General features: G+C 36.8%; 1 protein-coding gene across 26 annotated transcripts in view; it reads left to right on the top strand.

The window, feature by feature from the left end:
- LOC146539746 (uncharacterized) overlaps positions 1 to 25006 on the top strand; it is a 313384-nt gene that overhangs the window by 274256 nt on the left and 14122 nt on the right. For 14 of the 26 annotated variants that reach the window (XM_085207292.1, XM_085207294.1, XM_085207302.1 and 11 more), the window contains exons 2-8: positions 17998 to 18068; positions 18891 to 18926; positions 19261 to 19296; positions 19750 to 19785; positions 23841 to 23912; positions 24054 to 24122; positions 24466 to 24519. In XM_085207292.1, the coding sequence (XP_085063418.1) occupies positions 17998 to 18068; positions 18891 to 18926; positions 19261 to 19296; positions 19750 to 19785; positions 23841 to 23912; positions 24054 to 24122; positions 24466 to 24519 (374 nt within the window). The remainder of the gene's footprint in view (positions 1 to 17997; positions 18069 to 18890; positions 18927 to 19260; positions 19297 to 19749; positions 19786 to 23840; positions 23913 to 24053; positions 24123 to 24465; positions 24520 to 25006) is intronic. The other 12 variants (XM_085207298.1, XM_085207306.1, XM_085207287.1 and 9 more) reach the window with 9 other exon arrangements.

Genomic DNA, 25006 nt, shown 5'->3' with positions numbered 1-25006 from the left:
AATTACATTGTAAAAAATATCCTTTTTAATATTTAAACAAATCAATTTTATTAAGTTAAATTCGATTCAAACTTCCTGAATATAAACATTGTTGTAATTTTCGCATTTTATTAAAAACATCTTAAATTTTAATAATATATTCGTACCATGGCCCTCAATGATTCATTCAAATAAAGTTTATAATATGAATAACACGTCTCGCACATTGAACGTCGTTCATATGCAATGGTCTTTACGTGTCGCGGTCAGGTCGGTCTCGAGGGCCCGCCGCTATGTGTTCTTCTTTATTTCAGACTGAAGGTAAAAAAATATAGGTATAATTTTCTAGTAAGAAATCAAAATAAACAGAATTCGCATATTTTAATATTATTTTGTATCGTTTTGCATAATAAAAGTAAGATTTTCAGTTAAAACTCATGTTTCTACTCATTGCGAATGATTTCTGCAATTAAAGAGGGCAAACGAAGCTTCGTTTGGTTAGAGTTCATACTATTAATATTATAAATGGTTTAATGAAGAAATGATGTCTCGCAAAGCAACAATGACGAGCTAATCAAAGGTGTTGTGGCGCGGCGCCCACCGCTGCGACCCTCGCGGTGATAAACTCCGCTATAATTACACGATACGTGCGCTATTTTTTTTTTTTTATTGTTGATAGGCAAGCATTTGTCCGCTATCTCACCTGGTGGTAAGTGACGATGCCGACGAAGGTGAAGCATGCTTGCCCACCTATCCACTCGTTCCTTAAAGAGGGCCAGGTTATACTTGACGGGGAACAGTTCAGCAGGCAGGGAGTTCCACTCCTTGGCCGTTCGCATTAGGAAAGTGGAGGCGAAGCGCTGCGTACGAAAAGATGGTATATCGACGACGTATGGGTGAAATCCCCGCCTACGTCTACTGTCCCGCAGATAGAAAGGAGAAGAGGGTATTAAGTCATGCAGCGCTGCTGCACACTCTCCGAAATGTATCCTGTAGAAAATCGTCAGGCAAGCTACTTTTCGGCGATGCTCAAGGCTTTGCAGCTTTGCCTCAACAGTCGCTGAATTGCCAATGAGCTTCTTGGCGCGATTTTCAATCGAGTCTAAGGTCGCCAGCTGATATTTAGCAGATCCGGACTTGAGCTTTATAGAGTTGAAGAAGCTGTCCCGGAGTGAAATACTGCCTAACCTTTGATAGGACACCTAGTGTTTTAGCTGCAGTTGTGGCTAAAGACTCGATGTAACGTCTAAAGTTCAAATCTGACGTAAGGTTCATGCCAAGAAGCTCAAGATGGTCAGCTATCGGCACGGGTACATCTCGGAAAGTCGGAGCAAGATCGAAGGGGCTCCGTTTTGCGGAAAATAAACACGCCTGAGTTTTGGTAGCGTTAAACATGACTAGATTGGCATCGCCCCATTCGGAGACGCCCTGAAGTGCCAGGTTCAGTTGATCGATCATAGACTCTCGACAAGACTGGATTACGATCCGGCTGGCCTTTGCATTGGATAGATATCTTTCAACAACCGTGCTGTCATCAGCGTACCCAACGATACCGGGTGTTAACATATCGTTGATGTGCAGCAGGAATAGGGTTGCAGACAGAACGGATCCTTGAGGAACTCCGGCATTTATAGCCTGTTGATCAGATACGCGGCTATCTAGGACCACTTGTATCGATCGCTCACTCAAGAAGTCTGATATCCATTTGCAAAGGTCGGCCGGTAGTCCGTATGCGGGAAGCTTACTTATAAGGCTTGCATGCCAGACCCTGTCAAAGGCTTTGGAAATATCGAGAGATACGGCAAGGGCCTCACCATATCACTCGATAGCCTCGCTCCATATGTGCGTGGCATATACAAGCAGATCTCCCGTCGATCGCCCTTTACGAAATCCGTACTGGCTATCGCTTAGGAGATCATTTTCCTCCAGATATGCCACAAGCCTTTTATTCAGTACACGCTCCATAGTCTTGCAGAGTATAGAGGTGACCGATATCGGCCTGTAGTTGGCAGGGTCTGCCCGACTGCCTTTTTTGGGCACAGGTTGTACATTTGCAAGCTTCCACGATTTGGGTACTACTCCAGTCTCTAGTGAAAGTCGAAACAGGCGTGTCAGAACCGGAGACAGTTCAGGCGCACAGATACGCAGCACAATTGCAGAAATGCCGTCTGGGCCGCTCGCTTTATTCACGTCTAGATTTTGCAGGGCCACGCGTATCTCTTTTTGGCGAATGCGGACAGCTGCCATAGAGCAGTCGGCGTACAGCAAAGATGGTGGTGATTTACCTGCGTCATCTGGACGCGAATTTTCCGCAAAAAGAGAAGCGAACAAGTTGGCCTTCTCTACCGCAGTGTGAGCAAGCGCACCATCTGGCCTCTGCAAGGGCGGCAAAGAGGATCGACAGAAGTTCGCTTCGATTGTCTTCGCGAGCGACCAAAATCCTTTACTACCCGCCGGGTACGAGGCAAGCTTTGCGCCTATTTTACGAACGTGCTCGAAACGAGCTCTACGATTACGTAGAGCTCGTACACACGCACTTCATTAAACAACGAAATATATATTGCGGCGGATAAAATTATTTTACTGTAATATATTTTAATCTTTCTATTATTATTTATTTCAAAGTCAAGTAAATAACTTGCCTACCATACGAGATATTACGAGATATTTATGTTCTCAATGAAATATTAATTAAAATGTATGTACATTTGCATTTGCATCTTTACCGGGTTACAGGCAACTTGTCAGTCAGAGGCCCGAGCTGACCCCGGGACTGATTCCAGTTTTATTAATACCATTTAAATTTATTCCGCAGCGAGCTCACGTTACACGATTTCTTTGAATAACTTTGAATATCTCCCGAGATACACCGCTCACCGCTGTAATTGATTATTTACATCGCGGTAATTGAATGAAAGTCGCTTCATTATACCATAAGTTGACATAGCGCCGATGCGATGCTTGTGATGTACGAGTACATACTTGTACGTTACGAGCCGTGTTTACGTTGTGGCTGGCTGAAGCAGTGACCTCATCTGTTGTAATAACACTTTTTGACATAATTGTATGTCACTTAGGAAAGATCTTTTTAGAAAACATAAAAATTTCAACTTGGGTATTGGTTTGTACTACGTACTAAGCAATAATAGCGTTTATTTTATTTTTAATACTCGTAGATATAATTATGTTACTAATAAAAATAGCTTTATTATATTTCTAACGTTTCAAAATTGAGATAGACAATTGGTATGTTAGTACAATGGCGGTAGGGCGGGCGGGCGGCGGGCCCACGCTGACGCGATGCGGGCCATTATCCTATAGTTTGGATCACAGTTTGTCTTCGCAGGGTTTGAGTATGTGGGTAAATATCTTCAATAGCAATTCCAGATAATTATTCTATTACATTTCTTTTAAGTCTTTGTCTCATTTCTTATTTTTTATTTATTATTATTCTCCTATAGAGACTGTTGCTATTACTAAGAACACTAACTAAACAAAGCAGCAAAAGAGGCAAAGTAAAAAAAAAGTTCACAATTTCATTGGAAGACTAATTTATTAGACTGGCTTCTAATTTACTATTAGTTAGTTATTTTTTTCACCTTCACGCTGTATCTCGCACACAGCAGGGTACGCAGAGGAAACCTTGTGTTAGGACACACGTTACCCGCTTTCCGCCGAATTCTGCAGACATTGCATGTTGAGTGGCAGAATTCAACGCCGCGCTTTGCCTCGGCACCAGAGTGAACGTTTATAATTATCAAGCATTCGTGTTAAGAACCACAAAACATTGAGTCGTTTTAGTAACAAACCATTTTTTCACCTCACATTCTATTATTCCTTAAAGGAAATGGCCAATAACTTTGATCCAGTCAGTATCACGACCTGGATGAGGACCGACGACGGGACCTCAGGACTCCACTCGCTCCTCGCGCACGCGTCATACAAATGTAATTCATCACGTCATCATCTTCATAAATCATCTCCCGAAGCGACATATTATATGATTATGCTTGAAACTACTTAAAATACCGCACGCGTATGTTGTTATTACTGAAACTTTGTTTAATAATTGTTACTAGTGCCATTTGTTAAATTTTAAGTAATTTAATTTAACAATGTGTATATATAGAGGACCGCCTATGAATATTTTACCTTTCCATATCTGTAATTGCAGAAAGCGAGTAAAAGATAAAAGTTACAAGAAAAAATATCTTTTTTTAAATGGACAATAAACAGATGACGCGGTTTATCAGTGTAATGTAATGTTTTACTCTCTTCACAATAAAAATATTTATTGGTACACTGATAACACAATCAACATCTTTTATAAGAGAAGTGAAGTCGTAAATAAAGTGTAGAAATTTAAAGTTCTTTAATGAGGCTTTGACCTTATCTCACCATCATTCTTCTTCGACGTAGCTTATGATGGCACCTCACGTCTACAGTGAACTAAGCTACTAACTGAAACTGAAAAATTGTTTGATTGAATGCGCCAATCTCAGAAAGTAATTGTTTGAATTGAAAAAATATTTTTGTGTTGGACAGTCTATCTATAGAGGAAGGCTGCAGGCCACATACTCGTAGCGACACTACGAGGGGTAGGTAGGTACCGCACCGGTCACCACGCTTCCTTCTTTAAGTCTAATTATATCATTAGTTACGAAATCGTAAGGTAGTCACAAGTAAGGTAAACAAGTAAATATTAAGGAGACACATATTTTATGAATACATATAATTTTTGTGTATGTTTTGTACTTCGGATGGTTAATACTGCGAATATTGGCTTGTCGGGGAAGGTGTGCGCACGCAAAAGTGCACGTGTTTCGGATTTTCATTATAGATATACAGTGCAACAAATTTTAAATTTGTTGAATATAGTATAGTTGCTAATAAATTTTGTCTTAAGCCGAAGTGCTTAACTATGGTGTCATTTTAATTTAAAGCAATATTGATTACCTACTTTTAGGTAATAGAAGTAAAAGAATTTTGCGTACACTTTCCTTGACTTGACTTTGATATGTTAATATTCATTTTATTTTGAAACTACATGTGCTAGGAATCTCAAATTTTGCATAGGAGATACTTATAGGACGTAGGTGCTCGCTAAGACGGGAATTTGCAATATTCGACTTCTAAGGGATTGTTTTTGGGGTCGAAAGTTTGTATGAAACTTCGTTACTACAAATGCTAGGAGTCTCAAATTTTGTATAGACGTCACTAGGACGTAGTCATGGAGACAGAAATTAATAAATAACATAGTTCACGCGAGTGAAACCGTGAGCGGGCCGCTAGTATTACATATATACGAGTACATGGCAAACTGATAACCTTCTTTTTTGAATTCGGGTAAAGATAACAAAGTTTATATTGCATAAGTGCATACATTTGTTAACACCAAAATAACATTAAAGTAAGGATTCAATCAGTCGCCAAGGCCGGTCACCTACGAGTGTCTACTACGACATGCTGATATTTAGAGAGTTAAAGTAATCATTTTACAGTTGTACTCGTATAATTGTAAATTATGAACTTAACCATACGGACTATTTCACACATTAATTTATTTATCGTTTATCTTGTATGTAAAAGAATAGAGTGAAATAATTGTTTAGACAAGTTATTTGATAAAATAATTATAAAAGTAAACAAAGTACGGAGGGCGAGTGCAAGGCGTCGCGTAATTACAGAGCACGCACGTCTGTACGGTCAGAGGCGGAGAGAGAGACTTCCGGCCGACAGCAACCCGCCATTACACAACACTGCTAATTGCCCCCCAACACTTGCTACTATCATTCTATTCACACGCCTCTTCTATCGTTATAATATTATATACGCGAAGAACGGGGTATACAGTACGGTCTCTGCCTACTGCCGTCTGCTGTCATCTTAGGGGGGGCTGATTCTTATTGCGTGACCTTCCTCCAGTCTCATTAATACTGTGTTCTTAAAGGTTAACAGAGGTCTCCTCCTGCCTCTCTTACCATTCACTCTTGCGTCATAAATGTTAATTAATTCTTTCATTGCATCTACAAGAGCACACTGCTCTATTTGTAAAGTACTCGTAGTTGCGGAGAGGACGAAGTGTGTCAGTTGAGTGAAGGAGGTCTCAAGAAATGTACTTTTGCTCAGAAAAGTGCGACGTCGTTTTGAAAACAAAACGGAAATAAAACTGAGGATAGAGTGTGCTCCAGCAGCCGAGTCCTCTCGAGGACACTCCCGCGTCTGCTGCCTCCACCGCCGCCTCTGCGGGGCGACCCTCGTAAGGCGCTTATTAAGTTGCGCCACATTGCAAGCTTTCTTGTATGCATTTAAGAAAACATGTAAATGGCAACTTAAAGAACCAAAGAACACAACTTTTGTGGCTTTTAAGGTCACACACACACAATATATATTGCAAATAAGCATGCCTAAAGTACGCGGGCTGCGCGGGGGGCGCGGGCGGCGCGGGATGCGCTGGGGGGCGAGGGCGGCACATTATCATGCAAAGTTGCTTACTCCGCCGCCGCCGTAGCGCCCAACTTGTGCTGTCTGCGACCAAATTAAGTTCCTCTTTCATTGCTTTTGCCAAAATCGCATTTTGTACATACAGCTGCAGTTGGAGGGTTAAGAATATACGATTTTTATATATAAACTTATATTGATGAAATTTTAAATGAAAAGTACAAAATTAAATCTAAAACTAAACTATATCTAAGACTACTGCTTTCAATGTTAGAAAAAACAGTAATCTATTTAAACCTAAATAAATTTAACTTAACCTACGACTTAATTACTCCATGATGGAATAATAAGTGTTGGAAAAGAAGAAATTCCTTTCCCACCGGCGCCATCCGATCTCTCTATTGTCAGCATTTTGTGGAGCTCGGCCGTCTATCAGACGGACACAAGTTATCCGCCTGTGACACCTGTGACACCTGTGACACCTGTGACACCGAGCGCTAGGGGTGTATTATTGTAACTTACACAATCTCTACAAGTCATCGTCATCGTCAACCTTAAGAAGTCGTGGACACGTCCATTTCCCTATCGAGCTTCGGCTTAGATATTGAGAACAATACAAACAATTCATTTTTTCTAATTTTAGCAGCAAATCATAACGTAAATGAGTAGTGTCGTGGAATTCTCCCTATCCAGGTTGATTTCTTGGATTAGCAATTAACGAGATGACGACAAGATGAATAATACAATTCTAGTGGGTAATTTTAGAACAAATTAAAAAACATTCAAATAAACTATTTGCATATGGGTGAAATGTTGCCATTAACTTACGTATGGCCTGAACAAGGTACGGTAGGTAGTTCGGGTCAGTTCATAAGACGTAATCTAATATTTTTAATTTTCTTTCCAATGTGGTCGGGAAACGACGGCGCAGCGGCACAAGGGTGTGGGTTCGATCCCCACTCCCGACCACGCAGCGGTCGGAGCGGTCGGCGACCCAGCACATGTGCATTTAGGCCAGCGTTATATCGATTGTAATTGGAATTTAATAGTCATAGATGTCCGCTATGTTCCGGCGAGTTCAGGTAAAAATATTAACGTGTTTTAAATTATTAGTTACATAAGTGGACACGCCGAGGTGTAACCAGATGACTAATTGTACAATAACAAGTGCGAGTCGCACTCGCCCGCCGAGGGTTCCTTACCAATTAGTCAACAGGATGTACAATTTAAAATATCTATAACACCTATACTTTTCTAATTATTCAGATTTTTCCTTTATTTTTATTTTAGGTTCTCACTTCGTGCCAAAGGAGACTAAAACGATTCCATACATTTTTGGGCACAGAATGTAGAGAGATTAAAAATGGTATGATTAGATTTAGGTACATCATTCCCTCCCTGAAGACTATATAAATTTTGGCAATCTGAGAGCTGGGTTATTAGAGATTTGATAAAAGTGAGGTTAAGTTCGCAGCACAATTTCTTGAACATAAATTTCTATATAAATTAATTTTTAACAAAAAGAAAAACCGACTTCTAACAACGAACTAAAAAGTGAAATTTAATTATATTAAGATTTTATAATTTTAAAGTCGCTTCCAAGTAAATCAAACAGGCTTAGTAATTAGATAGTGTAGTAAAGGTGTTGTAGCATTAGCTTGACACCGACTTCAAAATTATAAAATCTTTGTAAAATTATTTTTCACTTTTTAATTCGTTGTTAGAAGTCGGTTTTTCTTTTTGTTAAAAATTAATTTATTTTATGATTTTAAGTGATGGGTAGATCTTAAAATGATGCTTCTTAAACGAGTGGTGATGGTGGTGGTAGTGGTTCTCAACGAGTGGTTGTGATTGTCCTATGTAAAACTTCATTTAATTAGGTATTATTTTTGTGCAAAGTTACATTTTGGTATATTAACAAGAACATACATAAAAAGTATTCGGGCGAATTGGGAATCTCCCTTCTTTGAAGTTGGTTGAAAATGAGAACATCCTCTTTTTTGAGGTTGGTTGAAAAGAAATACAACGATCAGGAATCTCACCTCTGACATCAATTTAAAAAGTTTTTGCTTGTAACTATTACAGTATAAACAATTTTTTACCAAAAAAAAACAAACTTTCTCAATTTTCTCCGGATTCCATAATCGGAACCTAACCAGACTTTCACCAAATTATCCTTAAAGTCTATCCTTTCAAATAAAAAAAGAATCATCAAAATCGGTTGGCGTGACATTGAGTTATTCGGCTATTAGTCGCGCACATGCATAATGCAAATTTAAGACTTATGTGATTTTCTCATGGATACCATTGTCAGACATGGACCAAAAAAATGGGACCATTCGGGAAGCTATACCTTTCAAATAAAATTATCAAAATCGGTTCACCCAGTTAAAAGTTATGAGGTAACAAACATAAAATATATATACAGATGTCGGATAAGCGTTGCCTGGGCTAAGTGTTTAATTTAGGGAGGTCACTGGTGTGGTCTGTGATCGCAGGATACCGTTCAAACTCTTATCCGTCTTATAGAGATCGTGATCGATGCCTCCAGACTCGTGCATGACGGATCCAAGGTACCTGAACTTTTCCAACTTAGGGGATGACCCAGGACTTATAAGGACAGTGCTCGAGTCCGGGGTCTCGCAGGCGATATACTCGGTCTATGACACATTGCCAATATGCATTTCATTCATGGAGAATGGTTATGTAACGCAAATGCTGCAGCTAGAATGTATCGGAAAAGATACCAAAAAGCTGAACGTCATCCCGATTATCGTGTATTTCGATTTTTCTCTCTTCGTGATACTCTCAAAGATTTAGTAGATAAGTTTGACCGGTGCAGCGATGAATATGAGCAGGCCCTTATTAGGATAACTACCTTGGAGCAGGAGCTGCAAGAGGCTCACACACTCATTACTAAGTTACAGGAGGATGCTCAGAATGCTACCGTGTCACATAATATTAGCTTGTATAATGAGTTAGTTGAGAGTGCCCCGCAGTTGGTTTCTCCTGTGTTGGACAGACATAGTCACTCAATTATTGATCTCACCAAGAATGACACATCGTTATTCAATCTTAAAAAAGGATCAAGTCTGCCTCACTGCAGTAGAAACAAACTAAAAAAATACATAAAAATCAATAAGTTTATTGTCAAAACTAAAAAATTAATAAAACAACATAGTTATATGTCCAAGTGTGCAAAATTAAGTAAGGAGAAATTGGAACTATATGATGATTTAGAAATGTGCACAAAAAAACTAAATAAGTGTAGGTTAAATTATGAAGCTGATACACAAGCACTACAAAGTGAAATTAATTATTTAGAAGACTCCCTTGATATACTTAATAAAAAGTATGTCAATTCATTGAACGAAACACAAGAGTATTCCAAGGTGATGGACAATCTTATTACACTGTCCACAAATAACACTGAACGTTTTGATTCCTTAATCAACAATCACTCTTGTGATTGTGCCCGTTCATCACAGCCATCACCTGCAAGTACTCCGGTGTGTGTCCCCTTGACCAACCCCTTGTGTGACAGCCTTCATAATAATAGTAGTAGTAGGTTCAGGTCACAGCAGTCATTTCGTGCATCAATTCATGAACCTAGTTCATTAGTTAATGCACAAAACATAGTTTTATTTAGTGATGATATTGGAAGGAATATGGGTTCAATTTTGAATTCTTGTTTACCGGGACAGTCAGCTGTTAGTTTTTGTTATCCGTCAGCATCCTTTGAAGTTCTCATGCAGAGAAGTTTAAGTTATAAATTTAATAAGTGTGACAAACTTGTTATATTATCAAGTAATAGGGGAAATTTAAACAAAAAACAGTTAAATGAGTATTGTAAGTCATTATTAAACTTAGATATAAGTAAAATAATTTTGTTTACATTTCCTTATTGTAAAAATCAGCCAGAAGCGGAAAATAATTACAGATATAAGCTAAACTCTACTCTGCACACAATAAGTACATATAATGACAAATTTCATTTAATTGACACTAACAAAATAGTTAGTAAAACTTTATTTTTGACTCAAAGTAAATATTATTTTGGTCATAGGTTTAAGAGACAGATAGCTTCTGTGCTATCCTATTATTTTGACTTATCAGCCAAGAACTTGGCTACTACTTCAACTGCTTCTATTGAGCAGACTGACATTCCAATTTATTCTGACATTATGTCTAATAATTTACACTCTGTTGACATTTCTCAACATTTAAATTAATTTCTCAGACAACAGAGGTAGCAACCTCTAGCTCTAATTTATTATTAAATATCCATTTGATCCAGCCAGCTTTACAATTAAATTACAATAATCACGCACATTGCACATCATCACAATATCCGTGCAAAAATAATAATAGAAATGTTAATTCTATTAGATTAGTTCATCAGAACATCTGTTGCTTGACGGGGGGCAAGCAGCTAGAGCTGGAATTATTCATGAACTCGGAGGAAATTAGTATTTTGTGTATTACTGAACATTGGTTAAAGGTGAACCAGCTCATGTTTAATTTCAGAAACCACCGGGTAGGAAGCTCATTCTGCAGAATCAACACAATACACGGGGGGTCGCTTATAATATTAAACAAGAACCTTAAGTTCAAGGAACAGAAAGATATTGTGTCCCTTTCTGTAGAATGTTCTATCGAATTAGCGTGTGTTCAATTAGAGCAATTCATTGTTATATGTGTATACAGACCTCCCTCCGCCAATTTAAAATTATTTTTAGAAGTAATGGATGAGGCCTTAAGCAAACTTACCAAGTCGGGTAAGCCTTTGTTAGTGTGTGGGGACTTTAATGTTAATATTTTGGAAAGTTTTAGTCCCACCATTAATTTATTAAGTCTTTTTAAGTCACACAATTTACTTAATTTATTTATGGAGCCAACCAGAATAACTCCTACGACTAGTACTTGTATAGATAACATATTTACTGACATTATTCCATGCTACAAAAGCATTATTAATAAATTGGATTCTGACCACTCTGGTCAGCTAGTAGAATTCCATAGTAAGAAAAAACAGGTGGCTAAGAAAAGAATTGCTGTTGTACCTGTCACAGCTAGTCGTTTGGAACGTATGAGAGTTAGTTTACTAACTAATTTACTAGTTTTAGATATAACTTTACCTCCCAATTCTTTGTACAATTCTTTTTTTTACTCTTTTATTAATAAATTTCATTCAATATTTACTCCCAAAGAGATTACAATTACTGATAGTCCTATCTTTGGAGACTGGGCCACAGCAGGTATTTATAAGAGTAGGGAGACACTGTATATGTTATATTATGAAAAACAGTTTAATAGTGGTGAAGAGTTTAAAGAGTACTTAAAATCTTACTCTAAAATTTTCAAAAGAGTTTGCAAAATTGCTAAATCTTTATTTATTAAAACAAAAATCAGAAATAGTAATAATAAAATTGAAGCCACTTGGAAGGTTGTTAATGCCGAGACTGGGAGAACTAGGGTGAAAGATTCTAATTTTAAACTTAGTATTGACGGTCACATTGTTGATTCCGATTTGGAAGTGGCCATTGCATTTGAAAAGTTTTTCTCTACTTTCCCAGTCAGTCTAACAAACGATTTAGGTTCTTCCACCACTATTGCAGAATCGTTAATTAAAGACAATGTTCCCGAATTTTATAATGGTTTCGTTTTCCGTCATGTAAATTATTCAGACATTAGTGTAGCTTTCAAATCAATTAGTATGAAAAAGACAGCCGACTTGTGGGGTGTCTCAGTTAATATCATAAATTCTTTAATTGATATTTTGATTCCTGATTTAGTTACAATTTTTAATAGATGTATTGATTGTGGAGTGTTTCCTGATTTGATGAAATATAGTAAAATAACTCCATTGTTTAAATCAGGTAGTACGCAAGACCCCACAAATTTCAGACCGATTTCAGTACTACCTACGTTTAGTAAAATTTTTGAAAAGCTGATACTCAGTCAGCTTCTTACTTATTTTAATAAAAATAAATTACTGCACACAGGTCAATTTGGTTTCACTCGTGGAAGGTCAACATCTGATGCTGGGGTCAAATTATTAGAGAGTGTATTCGCGGCTTGGGAGGAGTCACGTGATGCCTTTGGGGTGTTTTGTGACTTATCCAAAGCATTTGATTGTGTGCAGCATAAAACTCTTATCAGGAAGCTACACCACTATGGTATAAGAGGCATTGCTTTGGATCTTCTCACTTCTTATTTAAGTGATAGGATTCAAAAGGTAAATGTCAACGAGAAACTATCACACGGGTCACCTGTAGCATTGGGGGTGCCACAAGGCTCTATTCTGGGTCCGTTTTTGTTCCTTTTGTACATTAATGACTTACCTCACCTTATGAGAGATATCTGTGAAATGGTGCAGGTGTTTGCAGATGATACATCTTTAGTTTTTAAGGTTAATAGACAGCAATTGGAAATTGACGATGTAAACAATGCTCTTTCTAGGATATTGCACTGGTTTAGTGCCAATAACTTGCTTTTAAATAGTAATAAAACTAAATGTATCAGGTTCTTTACTAAGAATGTTCAACAAGTAGAAACCAGGGTTTTGATGAACAATAAGGAACTTAAAGTAGTTAATGAAACTGTTTTCTTAGGTATAACATTAGATGCTAAGTTACAATGGGGTCCGCATATAGAAACTTTATCTGGTAGACTTAGTTCGGCAGCGTATGCTGTCCGCAAGATTCGTCAACTGACCGATGTTGACACCGCGCGTTTAGTATACTTCAGCTATTTTCATAGCATTATGTCTTACGGCCTATTACTTTGGGGTAGTGCCGCTGACATAGATACCATTTTTGTGCTCCAAAAACGGGCTGTCCGAGCAGTCTATAAAATGGGTCCACGGGAGTCACTAAGGAATAAATTTAAAGACTTTAACATCCTCACACTACACTCCCAATATATTTACGACAACTTAGTATATGTGCATAAGAATATTATAAATTATATAATATAAATTTAATAAAAACAGTGACCTCCATCAATATAATGTAAGAAATAAAAATAAGCTTGCTGTGCCCTTCTCTAGGCTCCATAAAGTGTCTCACTCATTCGTAGGTCAAAGTATACGCTTTTATAACAAACTTCCAAAGGACGTGGTTAATTTATCACTGAACAAATTTAAAAAAGTGGTAAAGCACAGGCTCTGCCAAAAAGCTTATTACTCTGTTAAAGATTATGTTCGCGATAAAGATGTTTGGAAATGAGTTGCTCTATTTCTAAGTTAAAATTGTTAATTGTGATTTATAACAAATGTTGGCATTTAAAAAGAGTGGCCATGAGTTTCTTTGCCTGTATCTTCTCATGAGCTCAACCATTTGAACGGGCTTTTTTCAAGTCAAAATTGCACATTTTTTTTGGTTATTTTGTTTTCCATTTTTTTTTTTTATCTTTTATGACATGTCCAAGTGAATGTTAAGCATTTTTATGGAATAAAGATATTTTGACTTTGACTTTGACTTTGACTTTGACTTTGACTTCAACAAAGAAGTAATCCAGCAAGTGTTGTACCATTTCGGAATCCAGATTAAATGCGCCAACTTTTAAAATTACTTGCAAAAACAGTGTAGTACATTTTTTTTATAGTACAGTCGGTTAAAGTTGGGTGTAGTAAATATTTTGAATTTAATGTTTGGCAAAAACACCACATTTTATTGAAAACTGATGCAGGTATGTTTAAATCTTAAACTGTAATTCACAGAAGGGTTACTCATGATTACATTACAGAAAAAAAAATGAAGAAAGAGTAATATTTGTAGTCCTGGGACTTGAAAAACCATCATAGGGTGTCGGTTTTTGCGATATTTTTTAAAATCAATATAATATGAAAAATACATGACAAAGATTTTTTTTTATATTTTTCTAATAACTGTCACGACTTGGTCTATCACCTGGTTTCGTTTTATCGTTGACTCCTGGGACACCCTGTATATATATATATATACAATCGAATTGATAACCTCCTTTTCTTACAGAAGTCGGTTAAAAATAGGTGATTATTGAATTGTTTAAGCATTAATAATAATAATAATAATAATAATAATAAAACTCTTTATTGTACACCCAAAAAAGGAATAGTAGAATACAAGAAAAAGAATATGGTACAATAGGCGACCTTATCGCTGAAATAGCGATTTCTTCCAGGTAACCTTGAGGCGTTGGAAATCGCAAAAAAAATAATAAGTAAATAGTGAGTAGGGTGTGAATAGATATAACAAACAACAACTACAAAGAACTATATAAATAAATAAATAAATAAATAAATAAACCTACACAAAGATAGATACATATATACATAAATAAATACATACATACTTACATACATACATACTTACATACATACATACATATACACTTATAAATTATGTTAACATATGGATACATACTTAGTATAGAAACAAGGGAAAAAATATATAAAATGAAAATAAAATAAATAATAATAACAAATTACATTTATATTAAGTAAGTACGGTTAAAAAGGTTTAGAGGGCTAGAAAGTGTTTTTTTAAGCGTTTTTTAAAGGTAAGGAACGTTTTTGAATTCCTAACAATCAAGGGCAGGGCGTTCCATAACCGACTCGCAGTAATTGTAAATGAATCACCATAAAATGACGAGGAATGTTGTGGAATTTTTAGCACCCGACTATAGTCGGATCGCAGACGTCGAGGATGTGAGCGGCCCAAAAATTCAAATCGTTCCTTTAGGTACGGGGGAGAAGTTGGATTGAACAGAATACAGTAAAGAAGATGAAGTATGTGAGTATTCCTACGAAGCCGGACAGGGAGCCACTTGAGCTTTTTTCGGAAGTCGGAACTGTGATCATATTTACGTAGACCAAATATGAATCGTATACACACATTTTGAAGACGCTCAAGCTTATTTAATTGCTCCTCTCTTAGATCAAGATAAATGTTTATTATTTATAAATAAAATACATTTAAATGAATATTTTAGCTCCTCTTATAGCATGTCTCTATGTCGTATTGCAGTGTCCAATGGCTATCCCCACAATTCACACAGCGATTCATATTCACAGCGTGGCGGTCGTTAGAGTCCAGTGGGGAAACGAGGGTCGTACAAAGTAGGTAGACTCAAAATCTGTGAGAAACAAAGCAGTAGTCGTTGAAAATATCAACACACGGGAAAGCACTTATCATCTCAGCATCAACACGAACGTAATGAGTGTCATTGTAGCAGCGCTGTCACATCTCTCATTTAAAATATGATTGATTTGAATACTGGCACGCTCGAGACGCCATATGTTAAGAAAACTATCACTTTTTTTCGGTTTTAATCGGTTAAAGATCTAAAACTATTTTTTTTCATTTTTCTCCACTTTAAGTCAATAAATTAATTATTATTTGCTATTCTAACGTCCACACCTCAACTCTTTACATGTTTAGCCCAAAAGTTTAATTCTCCTTTTATAACTGTACGTTCACTATGATTTGATTACGTGGCGACTTTCATATAAAATGCAGCAAGATCGACGTATAAATTCTTGTATCTTTTAATTGCGTTAACCTAGTAAATTTTTTCTGTGCCTCAAGGGACTATAGACCTTAATATACCCATGATGTCAATTTCAGCTTGATATCTGTATGCCATCTCGAGATAAATGGTCTTGACAGACGGACAAAAAGCGATCCTATAAGTATCCCGTTTTTACCCTTAAAAGATTTTTGTTTTACTTCCATGTTTCTTAAGAACATAATTTATTTGTCCAAACATCTATCATGTCTGTAAAATATTAATCGAACTTTCACATTCAAAATTGATTTGTCCGTGATTGCGAACATTCTATATTTAACACGCACTTTACGCTCCGATCTAGTCCTCAATTTCCATAAAAAAACTCTTGTAATCCAAAGATTTCACCAACAATATTTTCATTACGCACCCGAGGGCCCTCAGCGGAAAAACAAGATTACTTTCTAAAGTATGAACCGAAACGACGCTTAAGCGCGGCTAACTCAATTTACGCGCAGTTCAGGCGGGGCGGTGGGGGGGAGGGCGGCACGCCGGGCCCACCAGGAGACTCGATTATCAAAATACGCGGAGGGTGATAATGGCAGAAATTACGGAGATGATTTGTGACCATCTGGACTTCTGCATTGTCATCATTTAAAACTAAATTAGTTCTAAATATTCGTTTAACTATACCTTGTATTACTTGCTTCCTAGTTGAATCTCAACCGTCTATGGCATTTACAATTGAGAATGAACATTGACCATACAAATGTTGATGGCTTTGATGGCGTGCAAACAACCTCAAGATTTACCATCATTTAAGAGTGATAAATGAGCCTCGTGTTGAATCAACTATATTAAAGTACTCCTTAAGATTTTTTTCTATGTTTTAACAATCATCCTGTTCAAATTTGTTGTCAAAGCAGGTCATAAGTTAGAATACGCGGAGCACTTCAAATAATAAAAACTGTTTGCGGACGTAATTAAATGTAAATGGGTTCAATGAGGGCGGAGAGCGGAGATCAAGGCGACGCCGCCGGCTGCGTTTGTATGGTGTCTTAATTCATTTGAGAGAAGTGCTGTCCCTGGACCCTCGCGCCCTCACAGCTCACAAAGCGTCAAAGATTTTGTTACAATTTAGAAAGAACGAATGTATTTTGTATTTCGTTAGCTTTAACAAAGTAAAAGTAAACAAATGGATTATTATCTCTTTGTAATGTTTCATGTCAATGAAAAGTAGTAATCTAAGGCCTCAATGCGCTGTGCTGCGCTGCAATGCCGAATAAAACATGTGCGTGCATCGCGTCGGGCGCGCGTCGTGTTTCTAAAGATTATCCGGATTATCTGCACTCCGATGACGTCGCGTTGTCGCACGCGCGTCTGTGAGCGCCTTTACATACTCATTTGAATCTATCGATTATAATATGGGCCAAGAAATGGACGAATTAACCAATAACGAATAAAGAAACTATAAAAAACAATTACTTTAGTAGAACAATGCCTGTACATAAGATTATTAATAAAAAAATAATAATAACGTTACCAAAAATAATAAAAAAGAAATAACAACATTAAAATTAAATAAAGCGGCTCCAAACCCATATCTTTATGCAAAAAGCTGAAAAAACGGAAACTGAAAAGTGGAAAATATTATTGAATTACTTCAAAGTGCACATACCTGCCCACACTGCAGTTATACACTCAAAAAGTATTGATTACTTAACTTACATATTTAATAACATGTGAGTTATCTGTTAAGATTGTTTTGCCTTGGCTTAACATAAACTAATTCGATTAGATTATCTAATAACGTTCATTCTATCAACTTAATGTTCCTGCGACGACCGCCACTCACGCTCGATAAGTACTCTCAAGGTTCCCAACAGCCCCGCGCTTATGTCAGCGTTTTTTGATATTATGCGTAAGAGTGAATAATTTCCTCGCACCGCCGAGCGAGCGAGCTAGAGTGCACCGCTAGGTGTCACAAAGCCGGAGCACGCACCAATATATAAAACGTGTACATATTACTACTTGAAATCAACATAAAGTAGTTTAGTTAAAATTTTGTAAATATAACTTTTTCAGGCCCTCCCGGTCCTCCCGGCAAGCGCGGTAAGAAAGGAAAGAAGGGAGACTCTGGCGAGCCTGGACCTCCGGTATGTATTGTTTTACACCATTTATTTTATTACATACATACCTACATACCTACATACACAGCTTCACGCTTTATACCTAGCGGGGTAGTCAGGGAGAACGGAGCGCCAAACGCTACGGTCGCCTCGTCCTCTGTCATCAACCTCTTCATACATGCCCTCCGGGGGATCCTCATGCTTTTTATAAAAATCGGTGCTGATTTAAAAAAACATTTTTTCCATACAAATTTTCAACCCCTATTTCACCCCTTTAGAGTTAAAATTTTTCAAAATCCCTTAGTGGATGTCCAGATTACAAAAGTAAACATCTGTCCAAATTCCACGTTTCTACGCACAGCGATTACGGCTGTGCGTGCGTCTTACCTCAGTCAGTGAGGACAAGTCCCTTTTATATATATATATAGATAATACATAAGAAATCGAAAGCGGTTAGCGTTTTTTAAAAATAAACACGATAAAACACAGTCATACCGTCTATAAGTTTCCAACGTACTCGCACAGAGGTTCCACGTAATTACAATAAGTGACATGTATCACTCAATAACAACACTACACACTACACACTAGGCACCTATCTATATACTTCCAATCAGGGCTTCCGCGTACAAGCAACTGTTCCCGTTTCACATAATTCCACTGCTTTTATTGTCTTTTTCAAATCAATCAAATGTACCCACTTTTACACGAGTACGCTAACAATATGTAAATATTGTACCTACAGTTGCCTCGTACGTTTACAAAATTATATATTTTATTTTTTGTTCCATATGTATGTTTTGCTTGTGGGCTATATAACTGCTTAAGTATGTTTTAATTTCTTTGCAGGGGTTAATGGGAGCGCCGGGGAAAAATGGATTCCCGGTATAATTTTTTTTATTATATTTATTTTTTCTTTCTTTCTGTTAAAATTTTATTTTATTTTCATATCTATGTTTTTAAATATTTGCATAATTATTATAATTATTTTTCTGCAAATTGTAAGCTACTAGAATACTTGTGCTCGTTTAAGTAAAATATGTTCAGACGAAGGGTAATGTATTATACCTTTCTTAATTAATAGTGTGATTTTATACAGTTAACTGACTGCAATGTTACATAATAGATTTGTGTAGATTTTGGTAAATCTTGTACTTGGGAGACTTATTTAATGATAGGTGTGTGGTGGGCAGCTCAAAGATACGGATTGACGTTTCAGGGGAGCAAGGGCGAGAAAGGCGAACGCGGCTTTATGGTAAGCGCCGGCCCCCGCCGGACCCCGTAGTGCCCGCCGCCCCCTCCTTACCGCTGCTGCCTCTAAACATCACTCCATCACATTCTTTTATTTAATCTGATCTCTGATGTCAGCAAGAGCACAGGCTCTACGTCAAAGAGAAGGCAGTCGTAAGGAGCCTGCAGGGCAACAGCCCAGTAGAGCCCTCGGGCGTTAGTTACGTAGATCTAACATAGTGGGATTCCTGCTTAATGGCATTCCGGTACGCGAACTGACCGCACTCAACTAACCTCTCGCTTACGCGTTTACTTCAGAGTTCACTAATAACAAGTGTGTTAGCCTTATTCTTCTGGAATAGTTTTCTCTTACTAACATATCTAGATTGTAAAAGATTTTTAACTTTTATTGACTAAAATATCTAAATATACAATGTATGGTATATATGTTATTAAATATTAATTTAAAATATTTCAGGGACCAATTGGCTTAGACGGACCTAAGGGCGACCCGGTACGTAATATCATACAAATATTTTTTTTCTGTTTCGTGCTATATTCAAGGAGACACCTCAATAGCAGTTAGATATTGTATCAAATGGTAATATGTAACGAGTAATGTATATGTCACCGTAACATTATGAACACCGTTAAAATTGTGAACCGACATCGTCAACGCAATAAATCACGCAATACATTCAGTAGGCTCCGGAGCTACAGATTAGGCGATTTAAATATATATGCGAAGTGCAGCGGGAGGGTCATCCTCCTCCAAGTCACCGAGGCTGCTGCTGAGGAGGCGACGGTTGCCCGCAATAGGTGGGACTTCCACCGAAGCGTTGTAGTAGTATGCGTGAGCGTGAGGTGCAGAGGGTTTCCGCTGGGTTTTAGTGGGTAGCTTCCGCTAAGGCGCTGACCTTCTGTATGAGCGGTCTGCGTAAATGCATTTCTCAGCGGTAAAAAAAAGGTTAGAAACATTTAAATTAAAAAAATAACTAATCTAACATAACCGAACCTGCACTTAAATATCTGCATACATGCGGAAGTATTAGTACATAAATACCAAAGTCACAGTATATAATCTTAATTCTTAAATGTTTATTTTTTTATTTACGAATATATTAAAAAAAATATTTTCAATACAACATAGGTACTTTACATCACATAATAAACAAAACATTTTATTGACACCTTTTTAGATTCTCAGCTCTGTGGTCGCAAGGCGTATTGGTCGGTTTTGCTGTAAAGGCAACCAATCAGGGCCGGCGTTTAAAGAGTTCACAATTTTCAGACTGTTTATAAATTGAAGAAAAACATTAAATTATCATGGACACTTGCTTGACCTCATTCTCCCCGGCTTGACCTATGGTTCCCAAACGTGGTACAAGTGCAAATAACAAGCAAAATAAAGTAACAAGCAAGTACAAGTAACAAGCAAAATAAAGAAAAAGATAAAAATTTGCCAGCGAGCAATGGAAAGAAGCATGTTACACCTAAGAAAAATTCAAAAGATCAAAAGTGGAGATATAAGAAAAAAGATAAAAGTGACCGATGCATTGTATAAAACATTAAAATTAAAATGGGGCTGGGCTGGCCACGTCGCGAGATGCACTGACCACCGATGGACTCTCAAAACCACTAAATGCATCAGCCCACGAGGAAGAAGAAAAGAGGGCAGGCGACAAAAACGATGGGCACATGACATAGTGTCCATTGCAGGAAAAACTGGATAAGACTAGCACAGGATAGAAAAACATGGAGAAAAATAGAGGAGGCCTATACTCACCAAGAGATTCCTATAATTTAAGCTAAAATATAAGTAAAAAAGTAAATAAATTAATTTTTAACAAAAAGAAAAACGACTTCTAATAACGAACTAAAAAGTGAAAAATAATTTGACAAAGATTTTATAATTTTGTCGATTTATAATGTAAATGTTATTTTATAATAGTAATTAAAAACACATTGAGTTTCTCGTTAAAGAAACGACATTTAATGTTTATTACTACTAACAATTTTTTATATTACACGTGTTAAGTAAAAATTAATTTAAAAGATCTATGTTGACAGTTTGTATAGCGTCTTCACAGATTATCTATTTGAAACCATAGACGTAACCAATGTTAGTCTATGGCCAGGAATTACTGTACTAAAATTTAAGAAAATTACACGTAATTGTCTTTATATATACATATATATGTAGAAGGAAGAGTAGAACAGATATTATATTATCTTAGATGTTTAATGATTAGCTTTAATATCATCTGTAGCAACTGTTTATAATATGACTGGCTGAGTTCATGTAAAAAGACAATGTGTCAACACATTTGTATAGCTTTAGAGGAAATGATCGAAAAGACACTAATTGTTGATTATTGTAGAATTACGATTGGCTGACTTATATTAAAGAGACTCCTATTTGACTTTTATTAGACCAGTGAGGTAATTTGACCAATAACGCGGAGGCTTATGCCTTGAGTAGAGTCGTGACGTGTGAGGGTGAAGTTCGTTTTTAAAATAAGGAGGAAGTTGACGATCGTAGAATGATTTAGTCTTCTGATGTTTTGACGATTGTGGAATGATTTAGTCTTCTGATGTATTGGAGAAAGGAAGGACGAGTGACGAGTATCACGAATCTGCTTCGTTTCAACAAAGCAACAACAAAAGCAATAAGCAACTTTTATATATAAAAATTACAAGTAAATCAGAGGAACTTTTAGTTTTTATTTCATTGTAATCGCTTCACTCTATCAAAAGATATAAGTATTTAATGTTTTCAAGAAGTTAATATTTAAGATAGTAAAAATAGGTACATGTGACGCTATCTATGGGCAACAAATAGTAAGTACTATCGAATCTGGATAACGAATAAAACATATCTCAACAAGTTATTATTTGTTAATTACTTCGGGAGAAATATTATTAATTATAAAACTTTAGCAAAATATAGTTTTTGATTATGTATACTGAGAAAACGGTATGTTTTAACTATGATCGAACGATTACAGTTTTACTGTTAGCACAATAGAGGGGGCTCTGGCAAGATTCTCTGGAAGAAAAGAATTTGGAAACGTTTTAATTACATGACTGTTGATAAAAAATATATATATATTAAGCAAATTTTTTTCATTGTAAAAACTACTGAATTAAATATAAAGAAAATTAAATAGTCTGTAAAGGGTAGCAAAATATAGTTTTTGATTATTTATACTCAGAAAAAGGTATGTTTTAACTACGATCGAACGGTTATCGTTTAGCTATTAGCACAATAGATGGCGCTCTGGAGTTAAAGGATGGTTAAACCTATATAATCTAATTTAAAAATTATTATCTGTTTTTCTATTTACATAATCAATTATTGTGTAAAAAGTACAAAACTAAAGTACCTATATAACTTTTACACATAAAAATAGTGTGTAATTTTGGGGATAATATTTACTTTTTTTCAGTTTAGTTTGTTTAATTGCAATCACTATACTCTACCAAAATATATATAGTATGTATGCATTATGCATGTATGCATATATTTATATATTTTTATGTATGTATGTTGTGTTTTTATCAGTGTATGTATGTTTATATGATAAATAACTTATATATTTTATATCTATATATATAAAAGCGAAAGGTCACTCACTCATCACGAAATCTCAGAAACTACATGTGCTAGGAATCTCAAATTTTGCATAGGAGTTATTTATAGGACGTAGGTGCTCGCTAAGACGGGAATTTGCAATATTCGACTTCTAAGGGGTTGTTTTTGGGGTTGAAAGTTTGTATGAAACTTCGTTACTACAAATGCTAGGAGTCTCAAATTTTGCATAGACGTCACTTATAGGACGTAGGTACTCATGGAGACAGAAATTAATAGTAACGTAGTTCACACAGGCGAAGCCGCAGCTGGCCGCTAGTATTTAATATGATGATGGACCAGAGATGGCCGCCGGTTAATGCATAGGAACTATGGAAAATGTGGAAATTTAAACTAGGACTATGGAATGCAATTTGGATGGACTGGCTACTGGGCTATTGAATGAGACTAACGGACGTCCGCCTTTATAATAGTCTCGAATGGAATGGTTGGCGGACGGTGACTCGCCTCCCACTACATGGGCCCCCACAAAGCGGCGTAGTGCCTCGGGCGCAATATCAGCGTGGTCGGCTAAGGGTGTAGAGAGGTGTGCACCGGTTCCACCATCACGTGGAGCTCGTGAGCGGGTTTCCCCGTTATTACGTAGCTTAAGCACTTTCACCCTTTCGAGCATATAGCTCTTGCGCTCCACTCTGCCGCCCAATTAAAGCAAGCCAGAGGCGGGGAATAGATTACAATTCCCCTCCCGAAGACTCAGGTCGCCACAAGCTGCCCTGCGGGGTTATTATTATTATAAATTGTCGAGTGAGATTGTAAACTAACCGTTTTTATAATCTTACCGTGACATATACATAAGTAAACACATTTAGGGAAATTTAGGTGATATAATATGTATTAGATGATATAATATAAATATTAAGTGATATAATTTAGATGTTTTTAATTTACTTTCAACATATATTTTTTAAATGTTATAGGGACGACCCGGAGACAAGGGGCAGAAAGGCGAGCACGGCAGTCCTGGTTTCGACGTCTTCTCAGCTGTGAAGGTATTTAAGTATAGTTGCCTTAGCAAATAAATACGAACAACATACGAGTACATATCTAAACGTTGGCAACTCTTACCCAACAAACTTGTACCATTACGTAAGAGACAATATACCATATGTTTATTGTTCCGGCGGTTACAGGGGGTCAAAAGATCAGTGGACAACTTTAAGATGAGCCCCTACACCACCGCGGAGATCATAGCCGTGAAGGTACCCCGCCGTAGCCGGCAAGCCTCTAGCCTCGCCTATAGAGGCGACTGCGCCTTTGCCTAACTTGTTTTATTTCATTCGGGCAGCGGCAATCTTTTAGCTTCTGTTATAAAAAATATTTTGCGCTTTTGTCAAATGTTTTATGTTTTTTTAAATAATTTCATTATTTTATAAGTAGATAGGAATTTTGTATGAAATATTTATGTTTAGCTATTTTATTTTGTCTGACTTTACCTACTACTAGTACATCTCTCGCAACGCACTATGTGCAATGATACACACTTGTGTGTGGTGTGGCTTGTGTGTGTGTGTGTGTGTCGTGACTGACGCGGTGTGTGCGCAGGGCCTGCAGGCGGCCGGGCACAACATCTCCGCGCAGTCCATCATACAGCTCAAGGTGAGTGGCACAACCCGCCCATGCGCCTGCGTCTCTACTCTCTACTCTCTACTCTCTACTCTCTCCTAACATTGAATTCGAATCTACCTAAAATTTCTTGAATTCATCGGAAATTAAATTAAATATATATCTTGCCTTCAGACTTATTTCTCACTTATTTCAACTACTTTTAATTTTCTTCCAAAATCCACAAGTCATCATCACTTTTATCCTTCGCAAGCCAATTATAGCTTGGAAAATTCATAATTTAAATGGTAAAATAAAAAATACAATAGAGTCTATATTTTTAGAAAAATGTAGAATGTAGGGAATTTTGAATAAAATGTAGAATCTGTCCGTCTGTTAGTCTGCATACTTCTATGTACTGGCATGCTCCTTTTAATTATTTGATCAACATTTGCATGGACGCGTTATTTTTAGTGTTGTGCTAATTTAGTACATAATAATGTTATTTTTGCACAAAAACAATTAACATTAAAGAAAATTA

The sequence above is a fragment of the Heliconius melpomene genome, chromosome 3 (genome assembly GCF_056956725.1).
Source record: "Heliconius melpomene rosina isolate 202511_hmr_F chromosome 3, ASM5695672v1, whole genome shotgun sequence".
Lineage (NCBI taxonomy): Eukaryota > Metazoa > Arthropoda > Insecta > Lepidoptera > Nymphalidae > Heliconius > Heliconius melpomene.
This window is presented reverse-complemented; position numbering and strand designations above follow the sequence as displayed.